The sequence below is a fragment of the Balaenoptera ricei genome, chromosome 9 (assembly GCF_028023285.1).
Source record: "Balaenoptera ricei isolate mBalRic1 chromosome 9, mBalRic1.hap2, whole genome shotgun sequence".
In the NCBI taxonomy this organism is placed as follows: Eukaryota; Metazoa; Chordata; class Mammalia; order Artiodactyla; family Balaenopteridae; genus Balaenoptera; species Balaenoptera ricei.
The window spans coordinates 77,226,274-77,242,992 of NC_082647.1; the positions used below are offsets into that span (position 1 = coordinate 77,226,274).

Here is a 16,719-nt window from a genome sequence, read left to right on the forward strand (position 1 = left end):
ATGACCAATTCAATCACAACGGGCACCCCTATGGCCCAGATTATGTTCTCTAACATCATTTTCTAGTGTAAGGAAACAGGACTTCTTGGAGAAATAGCTGATCCTGGGTATGGGCATGAAATATACCGAAGCAACTCAGAACATCTTGTTTTACACAGAGCAAGGAAGCTGTGACAGACTACCAGGATGTCAAAAGGACATAGGGGCCATCTTTTTCATAAGGGTCTCTCAGTGTCCAAAAAGGACAGTGACCTCCTGAAGAGACACACTGAAAAAGATAATTATTTATGTTGTATTCTTGCCAAATATGTTTTACCTGAATATGATAGCAATGAACAATCAGAGAAATCTAAATTGTCAGCCATTTAACAAAACAACTGGCTTGGGTGCTTAAAATATATAAATGTCAAGTGCGAGAAAAAGAAAAGTTGGGGGGTGCTCTGCTAGATGAAAGGACACCAAAGAGATTGAAAACTAAATGCATTGTGGGATTCTTGATTGGACTGGACCTAAAAAAAAAAAACCTAGGATATTACTGGAAAAGTGGAGAAATCATAACATTCAATACTTACCAGGTAATATTGTACTAAGGTTATATTTCCTGAGGTCATAATGGTGCGGCTTTGTAAGAAAACATCCTTATCCCTAGGAGATACATGCTGATGTATTTAGAGATAAAGTGTCATGGTATCTGCAATTTACTTTCAGATGGTTGAGCAAAACAGAAAACACACATACATGAGTAAACGGAGGGAGCATGTGCCCACATGAGCAAGATAAAGCAAGTGTGGTAACATGTTAACGATTGGCAAATCTAGGTAAAGCATATATAGGTGTTCATTCTCCTTTTCTTTCACTTTCTCTGTAGGTTTGAAATTACCCAAAACAAAAAGTTGGAGTGGGGAAAGCAGGCAAGGTACATGAAGTCCTCAGCTATGCCTTAAGGAAACAAACCATACAGCAGAGCTGAGTGGCACAGCCAGGAAAGCACGGGGGGATCTACAGATCCCAGCCTTCAAAGACCTACAGCTGACCTCTGAAAATACTGATCCTACGGAGCCTGCAGGGCAGTGCGGCGCCCTCAAGGGACCCAAAAACAAGCTTCAGTCCAACACTTCATTTAAAAATAAAAAATTTTAAAAAGGTGCATAAGGATCCAAAATGGTTATGTTCATTGTGACTGCAGCTATGCAACTACGCTTATAAAAGGAAATAAGCAAAGCTGTATTAAGGTAGAGGATGACAGGTGATTATTCCAAAATATTCTTCAATATTGTTGCAATGTCAACAGCAGCTAATGTATACATATATGCATAGACCTAAATGCATGTAAAATTACTACAGTCGATTAAAAATAACAAGCATGTTAAAATCTGAGTTAACAGTGATATTTTAAAAGCAATTTACTGATATGGGGAGGAAAGAACTTGTCAAGGTCAATGAAACTCTCTAGCCCAGACGGCTGGGAGAGTGGTAGTTCCTAGCAGAAATAAGTTAGTCATCAGGAGCAGAAAATGGATTTTTGTTTTATACCAAGAAAGATCAGTTTTGTTTTAAATGTCTTGATATGGAGTCTGGACTATACACGTCTTCAGATGGTACTAATACAAACATTATTAAATTAGAAGTCATTCATTCAGCCCAATTTACTGGGTATTCTCTATGTGTCCTCTATCCTGAAGTGATAAAACCCACTTCCTGCCCGTAGGGAACTTAGAATATGATAGAAATAAACACAAACAGAAAATTATAATCAAATGCAGTAAGTATAAGAATAATAAGTAAAGGGCATTATGGAAGCTCAAAGGACAAGTGTCCAAACCAAATCAGAAGGTATGGGTTGGGGGGTAATTAGGGAAGTTTCAGGGAAAAAGTGACCATTAAACTGAACCCTAGTGGACGTTCATGCCCAAGGAGGCAAAAATCAGACAAGGCTCTGCAGAGGAACAGCATGAACAAAGGCAGAGAGGGAAGAATCAGCACCCAAGGTACAGGGAGCTACAAGCAAGAAATGAGACTAGAAGAATAGACAAAGGCCACAGAAGACTTGAGAGTTGATGTTAAAGAGCCTGGAAAGGATCTTGTAATCATAACAATACATCTGTGTTGTGACTTGAAATCAAGTCTTCAAATTCAGAGACGACATTCTTAATCGTACTCTTAGACGGAAGTGAGCCACTGAAGACTTTTACATAAGGGAATTACATGCTTAGTTTGTATTTTAAATACTTGAGGACTCTGTGAAACATGACTTTGAGGGAAATAAAATGGATATAGTGAAACCAGTAAGAAGGCTATGGCAGCTACCTGAACCATGTTAGCAGTAGAAGGGACACAAAGAATGGAACACGTGTAGAGATCTTCAGAAAGTTAAACTGGTAGGAGTTGGTGAAGGCAAAATGTTAGGTGGGAGGAGCCATGAATGATTCAGTAGATTATGAGAACTGATAAGTGAATGGTGAGATCATCAATATTATAATAAGGAAGAGAAGTTTGGAGTAGGGAGGAAAGGGGTCAGTGCAGAAATGAAGAGGAAGTAAATACATATCCTAATTTTAAGGAATGCCTAAAGAGATTACTTAGCCACTATCATATACCCATAAATATAGAGAAAATGTTACATTAAACTGTTGTGCAAGGATGACGTTACCTTTTTGAGATCAACAGTCAAGAAAATGGGTGGTCATCATTTTATGCAATAGAATTTCAAAATATTGGAACTAATGTGTGTTGTGGTTGTAGCTAGCCAAGAGGGAGCTGTGACATAGTTGTTTTTGCATGAACGTACATGAACTTGGTCACAGGTATTCGTACGGATATCACTTTGAGTTACTTGTATTTATATGTTGCTTAAAACACCTTCAAAAACATTGTAGTATAATTTGCCCTTAAAATTAAGAGTTTGTTCATAGAAAAGCATGAAAACGGACAGCAGGATATAAGTTTCATATTAGTAAAACAAATACTCATTACAGGAATCAGTGCAATTCATAATTTCTTGTAAAACAGCATAAAAGTACTTGTGAAAAAAAGAGATCTGTAATAAAGAGAAAAACCAGGGAAGATGATGAAGCTTCGTGACATACGCAAAGAACTGCTCATTCATGTGCCAGGCATGTAACTGAAGGCAGAAGAAACCCCTCAGAATAGATAAAAAATTTTGAAGCATAGGCAATTGATGTGACTGATTCATGAATCATGCAGGATATCTGTTAAGATGTCAAACATCAGTTTATCATGGAATTCCTATGGTCTTTGAAGAGACACTGTTTAACTTTCAGAAGCATCTGATCTAACTGAGGAAGAAAATGAAACTAAGGCAAATAGGAAAGTGTCTGCATTAAAAGTGTGCAGGATACTTGTTGATAATTTGAAAGAAAATCCCTACAGCAGTGGAGTACTATGTTAGGAAACGGTTCACTGTTAGAACAGAGGATGATACTGTGAGGAAAGACATAGCTACTGACAATTTGGATTAAGAAATGGTTCAGAAGAGATGGACTCTGAACATGAAGAAGTTCTTGGCAACTGAATTCACTTTTATTTTCCCTTCTATAGATACAGAGGAGTGAAATTAATTTTTAAAACCTATGCTTAAAGTCTGAAAGAAGCAATGGACAATCAGAAAATAAAATCAAGAAACATTTCCATTTACAATAGCACCTAAAAGAATAAAATAAAATACTTAGGAATAAATTTAACCAGAAGTATGCAAGAGTTGTACACTGACAACTACAAAATAGTGTTGAAAGAAACTCGAGGTCAAAATAAATGGAAAAACATCCCTTATTTCTATGGATTGGAAGACAATATTGTTAAGATGGCAATGTTTCCCAAATTGATCTACAAATTTAATGTAATCCCCGTCAAAATTCTAACTGCCTTTTTTTCAGAAATGACAAGTTGATTCTCAAATCATATGGAAAGGCAAAGGACCCCAAATACCTGAAACAATCTTGGAAAAGAACAAAGTTGTAGGACTCACATGTCCTGATTTCAAAACTTACTACAAAGCTACAGTAATTAAGACAGTGTGGTATGGAGCAAGATTAATGTGGCACTGTCATAGACACATAGACCAAGAGAATAGAAATGAGAATCCAGAAATAAACCCATACATGTAGGGGTAATGGATTTCAACAAAAGTTCTAGGACCATTCAGTGAGGGAAAGAATAGTCTTTTCAACAAATGGTCCAGGGACAACTCAATATCCACATGCAAAAGAATGAAATTGGAACCTCAGTTCACACCGTATACAAAAAATTAACTCAAAATGGATCACAGGCCTAGATGTAAGGCCTAAAACTATAAAACTCTTAAAAGGAAACATAGGTATAAACCTGTATGACCTTAGATTAGGCAACAGTTTCTTAGATGTGATACCAAAAGCACAAGCAACCAAAAGAAAAACTAGATAAATAGGGCTTCAACAAAACTTAAAACTTTGTGAGTCAAAGAACACTAGCAAGAAAGTGAAAACACATGCCTCAGAATGGGAGAAAATATTTGCAATTCGTGTATCTGATAAAGGTCTACCATCCAGAATATACACAAAGAACTATCACAACTCAACAATAAAAAGACAAACAATGCAATCTTCAAATGGTCAAAGGATCTGAGTAGACATTTCTCTGAAGGTGATATACAAATGGCCAATAAGCCCATGAAAAGATGTTCAACATTATTATTCATTAGGGCAATGCAAATCAAAACCATGGAATTCCACTTCACACCTACCAGGATGGCTATATTAAAAGACAAACAATAATAAGTGTTGCTGTGGGTATAGAGAAACAAACCCTAATTGCTGGTGGGCTTATAAAATGGTATGTACCATCACTTCAAAAAACAGTTTGGCAGTTCCTCAAAAGGTTAAACATATGATCCAGCCAATTCGGTTCCTAGTTATATACCCAAGAGAAATAAAACTATAGTTCACACAAAAACTTGTACATGAATGTTCATAGTAGCAGTATTCATAAAAGCCCAAAAGTGGAAACAATCCAAATGTCCAGCTGATGAATGGACAAATTGTGGTATATCCATGCAATGGAATGTTATCTGGCCATAAAAGGGAATGAAGCACTGATAAATGCTGCAACATGGAAGAACTGTGAAAATACTATGCTAAGTCAAAGAAGCCAGACCAAAAAAAAAGCTACACATTGTATGATTTCATTTTATGAAATGTCCAGAATAGACAAATCCAAAGAGACAGAAAGTAGATTAGTAGTTTACCCAAGGGGAGGGGGAGGGAGGAATTGGGACTGAACGCTAATAGGTACAACAGGGTTTCTTTACTGGCAATGTTCTGGAATTAGACAGTGGTGATGGACACACAACACTGTGAATATGCTAAACACCACTGAATCGTACACTTTAAACTGGTGAATTTTTAAAAAAATTTTATTTTATAAAATGGTGAATTTTATGTTATGAGAATTATAATAAAAGTTTTTTAAAAGTCTAAAAGATCTTTTAAGATAAAAGTGCTACAGGATATGGAGACAATGTGTTATAGTTTAATTGTTGGCATATTCCTTCCTCCCTGCCCCCCCCTTTTTTTTCTTTTGGTGGTACATAAAATGAGTGTTATCTTAAAACCTAAGGCATCTGATTAGATTTGATGAAGTATGGTAGCTGCTAGTAGTTTCCAGCATAATACTTGTCACATAAGAAGGACTTAATACATGCTTCTTGAGAAAAATGACAACTTCTCACCCTTCCTATCAACAATTATGGTGCATTTTAACTTACGAAATTTTTTGAAATTCTTTTAATAATCAGTAGGAATATAGAATTGCTTTTTGTTTTATACCTTTTTTACTATACCATTCATTAAAATATAGCCTTGAGGAATGTAAGGGACTATATAAAGGCATAAAAGGTTTTTCTGCTTGAACCAAGTTTTAGAGTACAAGGATAAATTTCTTTTTTTCAAGTAGTAAGTATCAAATCTCTATTTCTTAAGACTCTTCATACGGAGATGTTAATAACACTTTTAACTAAAAATGCATAAAATATGTAAAAGTAACAATCATTTACAGTTCTAGCATTAAATTAACCACTTCGAACAATACATGTGGTGTATTTGACTTCCAGTGTTTGTTTTTAGAAGGGAAGACACATCTGTTATGTTTGTAAAAATGACATGTCCATTATAAAAATTTAATCAGTGCAGCAAAGCACAAAAGAAATTTTAATGAACTTACCATCCAGCTTACATTCAAACAGAAAAGTAGGTACACATAATATTATAAAATTGGGATGATGTCAGTGAGTGTCTTTTAATTTAAAAGTTTCATTTTATTTTTACTGGAATGCAATAAAAGAAAAGGCCAGGAAAAGAAATGCTGAACTTCCAATAAAATTTTTTTCCTCAAGAGTTAATATTTTTTGAAAGAGTAACCTATGTTGCGAGAGCATGAAAAAATGTATAGTTTTACCCATCAAGTTTGAGTGTATCAATTTTAGAATTATCTATAGAACTCTTAAAACTCAACAGTTAAAAAAAAAAGTAATTCAACTAGAGAACAGGTTAAAGACACGAAGAGATATTTCACCAGACGATACAGATGGCAAATAAGCATGTGAAAAGATGATGAACATCATTTGACATCAGGGAAATGCAAATTAAAACCATGGTGAGATATTACTGCATACCTATCACAATGGTTAAAATAAAAAATTGTGACAACACCTAAAGATGGCAAGGATGTGGAGAAACTGGATCACTCATATATTGCTGGTGGGAATGCAAAATGGCACAGTCACTCTGAAAAATATTTTGGCAGGTTCTTAAAAACCTAAACATGCAACTACCACACAACCTAGCAACGGTACTCCTAGGTATTTATCCCAGAGAAATGAAGACTTAAGTTCACACAAAAACCTACAAACAAATGTTCATAGCAGCTTAGTCCCTTTGGGCTGCTATAACAGAAATATCATAAATTGGGTGGCTTATAAACAATAGAAATTTACTTCTCACGGTTCTGGAGACTGGGAAATCCAAGATCAAGGTGCTTGCAGATTCACTGTCTGGTGATGGTCCATTTCCTGGTTCACAGACAGCAGTCTTCTCACTGTGTCCTAACATGGCTGAAGGGGTAAAGGAGCTCTCTGGGGCCTCTTTTTAAGGGCACTAATCCCATTCATGATGCCTCCACTCCACCCTCATACCTAATCACCACCCAAAGCCCACATTCTAATACTATCATACTAGAGATTTGATTTCAACATATGAATCTAGGGGGACACAAACATTCAGTCAATAGTTGCAGCTTCACAGCCCTCAAATGTAAACCAACCCAAATGTTCCTCAGTGACTGGTTCAGAAACAAAACAAAAATGCAGTGACTGGTTCAGAAACAAAACAAAAATGATATAGTACATCCATACCATGGAATATTCTTAGCAATAAAAAAGGAATGAATATACACATAACAACTTGGAAAGATCTCAGGGGAATTATGCTGAGTACAAAAATCCAATCCAAACAGTCCATATACTATCTGACTTATTCAGCACTCTTCGTAATTTCATTATATAATATTCTTCATAATTTCATGACAGAATTACAGTAATAGGAAACAGATTAGTGCTTGCCATGGGTTAGGGAAGGGGCAGAAATAGGGCAAGGCTGGGAAGGAGGTGGGTATGGTTATAAAAAGGCAGCCCAAGGTATCCTTGTAGTGATGGAACTGTCCATGTCTTGACTATGGTGGGGTATACATGTACCTACACATGTGGTAAAACTACACAGAACTAAAAACATACACACTACTGAGTACATGTAAATCTGTGTGAAATCAGTGGATTGTACTGTCAGTTCCATGGATGTGATACTGTTCTACAGTTTTGTAAGATGTTGCCCCTGAGGCAAACTGGGTGAAGGGTACATGGATCTCTCTGTATTATTTATTAAAACTGCATGTGAATCTATAATTATCTCAAAATAAAAAGTTAAATATATATATATATATATAAAGTACTGGCTTTAAGAATTCAAGCTGGTTCTTCAAAAAGATAAACAAAACTGATACACCTTCAGCCAGACTCATCAAGAAAAAAAGGAAGAGGCCCAAATCAGTAAAAATCAGAACTGAAAAAGAAGTTACAACTGACATCACAGAAATACAAAGGATCATAATAGATTACTATGAACAACTGTATGCCAGTAAAACGGATGACCAAGAAAAAATGGACAAATCCCTAAATGTACAATCTGCCAAGACTGAACCAGGAAGAAATAGAAAATAGATGAATTACCAGTAATGAAATTGAATCAGTAATTTAAAAACTCCCAACAAACAAAAGTCCAGGACCAGATGGATTCACAGGTGAGTTGTACGAAACATTTAGAGAAGAGTTAACACCTATCCTTCTGAAACTATTCCAGAAAACTGCAGAGGAAGGAACACTTTTGAACTTATTCTATGAGGCCAGCATCATCCTGCTACCAAAACCAGACAAAGATATCACAAAAAAGGAAAATTACAGACCCATGTCCCTGAAGAACATAGTTGCAAAACTCCTCAACAAAATACTAGCAAACCAAATCCAACAATCCATTAAAAGGATCATACACCATGATCAAGTTGGATTTATCCCAGGGATATATATATATATATATGTATATATACTTTATTTTTTAGGGTAGTTAGGTTCACAAAGAAACTGAGCATGAAGGTACAGAGAGCTTTCATATACCTCTTACCCCCGCACATGCATAGTCTCCCCTGTTATTAACACCCCCACTAGAGTGTACATTTGTTACAATGGATGAACCTACATGAACACAAAATTATCACCCAGAATACCTATTAGGGTTCACTCTTAAAGTTGTATGTTCTATGAGCTGTACAAATGTATAATGACATGTATCCCCCATTTTAGTATCATACAGAGCCATTTCATGGCCCTAAAAATTCTGTATGTTCCACCCATTCATCCCTCCCTCCTCCTCCATACATTTGTTTATTCTAAACAAATTTTATTATTTTTGGCCATGACACGCGGCATGCAGGATCTTAGTTCCCCAACCAGGGATCGAACCTGTGCCCCCTGCAGTGGAAGCGCGGAGTCTAAACCAATGGACTGCCAGGGAAGTCCCACATTTGTTTTTATAGTATAAAAATATTCATTATTAATCTTGTCTTATTGATATTAAAATGCATATAATTAGAAATTAGATTAAAATCCTAAATAAATGTATTTTTATATGAAAAGTCATCACAAAGAAATCCACTCAGAGTATGGATTAGTTTTTTAAAATATACATATTCTAAATAATGGCAATCAGTTTACTCTCTCCCATTTACATTAGTGCCACTAAGACACTCTAATATGCTATTTTTATTATCCACATAATCAAGAAAAAGATTCATCTGTAGTCAATATACACTATTTACTAAGCTAGTAAAACAGATTAAGGCCCTTTGAGAACATTTCAACAACCATCTTAAAGGAAGCAGAATTCATCTTATCACAATTTTCCCATTGCCTGAGATTTCTGGTTAACTGAATTTTTACTTTATACTACCTGTAACTTGTTCCTCATATTCTATGATAGTTATTCATTATATACTTATTCCATCAACAAATATTTAACGGTTGTCTATTATGTGTCAGACTCTAATAATATGCTGGCGAAAATATGGATAAGATACCCTACCCTCATGAAGCTTCTATTTTAGTGGAGAGTTATAGACAAGACTCATAATATAATGTATGGCAATATGGTAAGGTGCCTGGGATGGGGTGGACATTGACATGGGTGGTTAATTAAGGTGTGGCGGCCAATGAAAACTACTTTAAAGAGTTGATATTTGTACAGAGACCTGATAAAGAAGTTACCATGCAAAGACCTTAAGAAAGTAGTTTCAGGGCAGTGGGAAAAGCAAGTGTAAAGATAGCTGAGGCAGAAACCAGCTTGGAAGAAGGGTTTGGAGGTCAGTTTGCTGTGGTGTAGAGAACAAACAAAAGGATGGTATGATATGAGGCAGAAGCTGGTAAGGACAAGATTATGATGGAAGCCATCCAAGATAAGCAGTTTGGATTTTATTCTGATTGTCACTGAGAGCGACTGGAGAATTTTAAGGGGGGCGTACAGTAGATTCTGATTTATGTTTTCAAAGATCACTGTTCACTACATGGAGAATGGACTGAGGAGGCAGGAATGAGAGACGAAAGCAGTCCATCCCAGAGGCTTGATCCAGGTGGCCCAGACTAGAGTTGTAGTAATGGAGATGATGAATCAATGTATACAGCATGTGTTGTATGGGAGGCTGACAGGACTTGCTAATAAACTGACTTGCAGTTATAGGGGGAAAGAGTAGTGTCTAAGATAATGCCTATGGTGGTCATTTATTGCAATGGAGAAGACAGAGAAGAAAAGGAGGCATAGAGGAACACAGGTTCCTCTGAGGTAAGGAACTGTCTGTCTTTCCCTAGCCCTCACACACACCAGCAGGTGTGCAACTGGGAAGAAGGAGAGGTAAAATATGTGAGCATCAGATCATATCAGCACCAGTTGTCCAATCCAAAGTGCTAGAGTAACAGACCTAGCCTATACTGGGGGAGAGGGGGGGACGGGAAGAAAAGATTTTGAACCAGCTATTTTATTGAAGTTTAAAAATGAATAGACTGTGTCTTAGAAACTGAAATGTGATCATATAATTGAAAGTGGCCTGAAAACTTATGAAATTGGATCAATATGTTGTTCTGGAAGATGCAACCCAATGGAAAGAGGGGTGGTTAGAACACAGCTGAAAGCAGTAACAGGAAAAAAAACTCTTTTATGTTTGTTCCCCAAGTTTTTCAGAATACTCAGAAAATGAAGTACCAGAAGTGACTCAAGAATGAGGAAATGATCAGTTGGATCAAAAGCTGCTGAGAAGTTTAAAAGAATGAAGACAGAGGACCAATGTCAGCACTACTGCAGTGGTTGATCACCTTGATAAAAGTCATTTTAATAAGTGGTAGAGACACAAAAGCCCAACTGGAGTGGGTAAAAAATACTGGAAGTGAGGAAATAAAGGTAACAATTACAGAATATCTTTCGAGAAGGTTAGCTACAAACACATGAGAAAAAAACAAGACCAGACTATTTTTCATCATAATGGCAGCTTAATTCCTAGCATGCTTCACAGAAATGTCACTATTATTCTTTAGCAATCCTCTGCAACCAAAATATGTATAGTTCAGGAAAAAGTAATTTTCAAATAGATATTTTTTTCTTACCTTCACTGATTAAATTTAATGTGTCTTGTTTTCCATCTCCTTGTGACTGACCTGGATCCAATGAAGTCTGAGAAAGGCTAACTTCAGCTGACAACTGGTCAAGACTTTGACAACTTTTTCTGTAAAACAAGGGTGAAATACTACTTTACCTTCTTCTCACAATAAAGAATTTCTAGAAATATTCTTTAATGGTTTTCTCCAACTTATTGAGTTTCTGGTTAATTTCTCCCCAATTTCCCCCCTAAACTGTCTTTATCATGGCGGCAATAGAATCTCCGTTATCCTTTTCCCTCCACCCTCTTTGGAGGTCTGTTTAATCCACTAAAAAGGGAAAAGAGAAACCACTTGTCAAACAAATTGAATTCCTTACACCAATTTTTGATGATCAAGTTAGCTAAGAAATAGGGACTTCTGGTCATTATCAATTGTCAAAGGTGCAGAAAATCTTACATCTCTCCTAATACAGAAACAAAACTGACATAACTTAGTGATGATTGTGTATCTCCTAAGCACAGTGCCTTGATACCGTTACAGATGGTTATTACATAAAAATAATAACAAATTATTGTTATCAATTCCTGTAACTCAGAAGTTTAAAAAATGTTGGGTAGTAAAATACCTGTTTGTGTTAATACACCATCAAGATAATTAACCTTCTTCCATCATCTATTTATAACTGTGAGCTCATTTTCTAGTAAACAAATTCACTAGAAATAAATTATAATAGATGAAAAATTCAGCTATAAATGGAAAGTTAATAAATATTTATGTTTAAATGTTAATGAATGTTTATGTGCAAATGTTTAAACCTTCCTCATATTTGATTTGTCAACATAAAACCAACTCAAGAGGTATATGCAGCTTTGGTGTTACTGACATTTCAAGTACGTGAATAAAATTCATTTTTATTTCTAAATATAAATGATCCAGGAAAGGGAATACGTTTTTCAGGTTCAAAATTTATTTCCCAAGGTAGCCAAACCCTATCTAATTTCCTAGAAATGTTATATAGTCTATGATAATGTTATAGGAAACATATATCTATTACATAGCTATTCTCTATTCATACACATAAGAGTAGACTTACAAATTTATCAGGTGTATGTATATTAAGGGGGATATATACAGCAGGCATCTATTTGTTTTCTCCTCTAAGAAATGAGGTGAAGGATGAGGTGATGGAATAGCCTTCCCAGCTTACAATGCGAGCAGCATTCTCACTTTATAACATGATTTTTTAAATGTTGAGTATAAAAGTTCTTAATTATAATTTTAAGTAGCAGGAAAGTCTACTGTAGGAAACTTCTGATAATTATAATAGATAACACATATATAAGCTATACAACATGTAACAAAAAAATGATACCCGATATTTATATAGCACTTACCAAATGCTAGGCACTGTTCTACATATATTATATACATTAACTTATTTAATCCTCACGACTACCAGAAGAGGTTGGAATTATTATTATCCCCACTTTACAGCAGAAGAAACTGGGCACAAGAGATGAGATTTGAACTTGGTAGCCTAGTTCTAATTCTATCCCCTTAACTACTATGCTATCTCCTCTCTAGTGTAAGAAGAAAAGATTTGTCTTCCTATTTTATTAGAAACCCTTCTTAAAGAATAGCCTTGTTTGCTGAGATAGACCATGTAAACTATACTATATTTAATCAAATCACTGAAAATTTCACTTGATTTCCAGTAAAATCTTATTTCTTTAGCTATAGCAGAAATCAGGAACAGAGGAATTTAATAAAGGAAGTTATAAATAAGTTTCTTTTCCAAATTATTTTTCTGTGCCTAATAGGTAGAAGACTTGCTTTTAAAAATGAAGGGCTTAAGATGAGTTTCTGACACTGATATTTCACTATAGGAAACTTGTTAATATTAATATTATTAAATTTAAAAATTTATGCATAGAAGTATTTACAAACAAAATACCCAGAAGCAAAAAAGACTCTGGTGAGTAAGGACTGAGAACTTGACAGCACACATTTACAGACTCTCAAGGACTCACCCACTGAGGGAGGAAAGCATGTGAAAGCATCCTATGATAATGGCAACACAAAATGAGCTTTCTGTGTGACCTACTGAAGTACCTTTTAGAATACCACACTTCTAAACCCAAAGTGATTTAGGGACCTTTCTAGCCTTTAGTGAATAAACTCTGAGTTTATTGGCTTTATTTACTTAACCAAATGTCAATGAATATAAAAATAAAATTTGGTAGACAATGATGTTCTGATGTTCTGAAGCAAAAATAAAAATTCCAAGCCCAAACTAAGCACATTATTCATAAGATATTAACAATAGTACCATACAATATCTTCCTTGCATGAAACTATTTCCCACCACCTGGTAGGAATCTAGTTCAGCTGCTTTCAGTAATGACAAAGAATGGCTTTGGTTTCCTCATTTTTTTACCATATTTCCAATGCGACCGGCAGCTCCATCTGATAAATGTTTTGTTGTTATGGAGCAAACTATCTGCCTATGGGAGTTCTGTCTTTAAAAAGTCATCACTAAGTCCTATCTTAGAATTCTAGACTCACTAAAAACACACTGCAAGATTTAAGTGTAACCCACCAGATACGTCAAACCAGTTAACGGTCTGTTCCTATTTCTCAGAGTATAATTTCTTTTTTTTTAATGTGTTGCTGGGGGTTGATACAGTTTTTAAAATTTTTATTTTATTTATTTTTTTATACAGCAGGTTCTTATTAGTTATCTATTTTATACGTATTAGTGTGTATATGTCAATCCCAATCTCCCAGTTCATCACACCACCACCACCAGCCCCCTTACCCACCTTGGTGTCCATACATTTGTTCTCTACATCTGTCTCTGTTTCTCACAGAGTATAATTTTTTAAACGGCAAGAGCTTAATCAAAATAAGAACCCAAGACAGTAAGAGTCATGCATTATGACTATATAGAAGTTTGCAGTTTAATCTATGCCATTACATTGTTAAATATAATTTAAATTAAACTTGTAGGAATTGTCATGAGCACTTGGGACATAATAAAATCCACTGCATTCAATATCTTACTATATAAGCATTTTAAAACCACTCAAATTCAGGACTTCCCTGGTGGTCCAGCGGTTAAGACTCCGCGCTTCCACTGCAGGGGGCACGGGTTTGATCCCTGGTCGGGGAACTAAGGTCCCACAAGCCATGCATCGTGGCGAAAAAATAAAAAATAAAAAAAAATAAAATAAGATCACTCAAATTCAGACTTACATACATAGAACTGGGTACCAAATAAAGGCAAATTAAAAGGAAACTGAGCAACAGGGCTGAATTCAATTATAAGTAAATTTTTCTACAATCTTATACTTTATATCAATGCAGATGCAATGATATGGATAATCTACATTACTTATTCGCCCATTAAACATACTGAGGTCAATGATAATTCACATTATCTGGTAGTCATTGGGCAACAGAGAGATAGAAGAAGAAACTATCCACATGTAGAAAAGAAAAACAAATACATGTGCACTGTATACACAGAGGCACATGACTGTGCGTGGAAACAGAAATATACCATTCTTTTTATTCTTGGTTTGATTTTCGTAGAAGTATGTTTAAGGAAGAAACTAACCATTGGCTATAGCAAAACATCTATAAAGTCTTGATTTACTACACAATGGAAGGATGCAAGGGAGCTTGAAAGAGGATATATGTGAGTCAGGTCGATGCAAAACTTATTTGTAAGAGATTTCTACAGCCTCAGTGCTTTAGGGAGTCCTACTCTAAAAAGACTGGAAAGACACACAAGGGAAGGAGAACCTCTAATACACCTGAAGTGATTACATCTGATGCATCGGAGTCATTAAGAAAAGTAGGCCTAAATGATAGATCCTAAAGGGCATATAAAGGCTCATAATTCTTAATAATTTTGTGAATGATAGCCAAATTGGGAGACAATGATAAATTTAGAAGACTAAAAAAAGCTTAAGTAGAAAATATAAATATGGTGAAAATGAATCTCATCTTTTGGGATGGGGATGATGGGTTAGGCAATAATCTAACAAGGCTATATAACGGATAATCTAACAAGATTATATAACAAATATCTAACAAGCTCATGTGGCCTAGACTTTACATAAAAAGATACATATTAAAACAGAATTTATTGGAGACAAAAAAGAATCAATTGCTCTATGTGTGTTTGGGAGTGTGCTTTACATATTTATTTATTGTTGAGCTTTTACAGTGAGCCTATAATGTTATAATATCAAACATGATATTCCTATGTTTGAAATAAAGGAAAAGATATAATAAAATCCATCATAACTAATCTTGCCAGGTCTAAGTAATCAAGAAATAAACTGGAGATGATATTTTTAAAGTTTTATAAACAGTATAGTAAAAGGAAATAAATTTAAGATCGATTGTGAAAGGGATCCTTCCATGACCAGGGGACCATAGCCAAGTTATCTGGCTCATTTTAAGAAATGTCAACAAATCCATGAAATTCATTAAATAAAACAGTGCACTCTCTTTCTTCTCAAAGCCAACTGGGCGAATAAATTTCCAGAGCCCCCAGAGAAATAACTATAGACATCCCATATTCTTAGCAGAAAATTATAATGACTCATTACAGGGCCAGTTTCTTTCTCCATATTATCAAGAGAACTAGTACTCCTTATTAAAGAGGCTTTGGCTACCTCCTCCATAATGTGCAGTCTCTCATAAACATGTGTTGGACTTATTTAAGATATTGGTCAAATGAAGAGGAATTAGTTATCAAGTCAGTTCGAGAGCTCTGGCTTATATTATAAATTTGAAGACAGCAAAAATTGGATCCTGATGAAAGGCTATGATTTGTTTCAAACATGATTTATACAGCACTACTCTGTTCTGAAAATCCGAAGTCTCCATTTTTACATGAAAAAGTTGGTATTACGTATTTTGAATAATTGGGGATTTGCTGGTCATTTTAATTTTATATAGGGTTTTACAAGCTCTCTAAGAAAGTAGAGCTTGGGATGTTGGGTGAGTGTATATTCTCCAAACATGAAAGATACAAGGTTATGTGAGAGTATAAACAAAAAAGATTATATAGGCTATAAATAAATAAAGATTTACCAGGAAATGATTAGGTGCCAGGCAATTTATTACCTCATATGATTCTTACAATTCTGTTTAAATAGGCATCACCCTCCAGTATTATATGTGCAGAAACAGAAGGTAAGACGAGGAAGTGAGACTTCCCTGGTGGCGCAGTGGTTAAGAATCGCCTGCCAATGCAGGAGACACGGGTTCAAGCCCTGGAGTCCAGGTTCGAGTCCAGGAAGATCCCACATGCCACGGAGCAGCTAAGCCCGTGCGCCACAACTACTGAGCCTGCGCTCTAGAGCCCGCGAGCCAAAACTATGGAGCCCACGTGCCACAACTACTGAAGCCCGCGCACCTAGAGCCCGTGCCCCGCAACAAGAGAAGCCACCGCAATGAGAAGC

The 16,719-nt window shown here is 35.6% G+C and overlaps 1 protein-coding gene across 5 annotated transcripts in view; it reads right to left on the reverse strand.

The window, feature by feature from the left end:
• The window catches only part of RUNDC3B (RUN domain containing 3B), a 152,877-nt gene that overhangs the window by 5,085 nt on the left and 131,073 nt on the right, over positions 1-16,719 (reverse strand). For all 5 annotated transcript variants that reach the window (XM_059934021.1, XM_059934019.1, XM_059934020.1 and 2 more), the window contains one exon: positions 11,246-11,364. In XM_059934021.1, the coding sequence (XP_059790004.1) occupies positions 11,246-11,364 (119 nt within the window). The remainder of the gene's footprint in view (positions 1-11,245; positions 11,365-16,719) is intronic.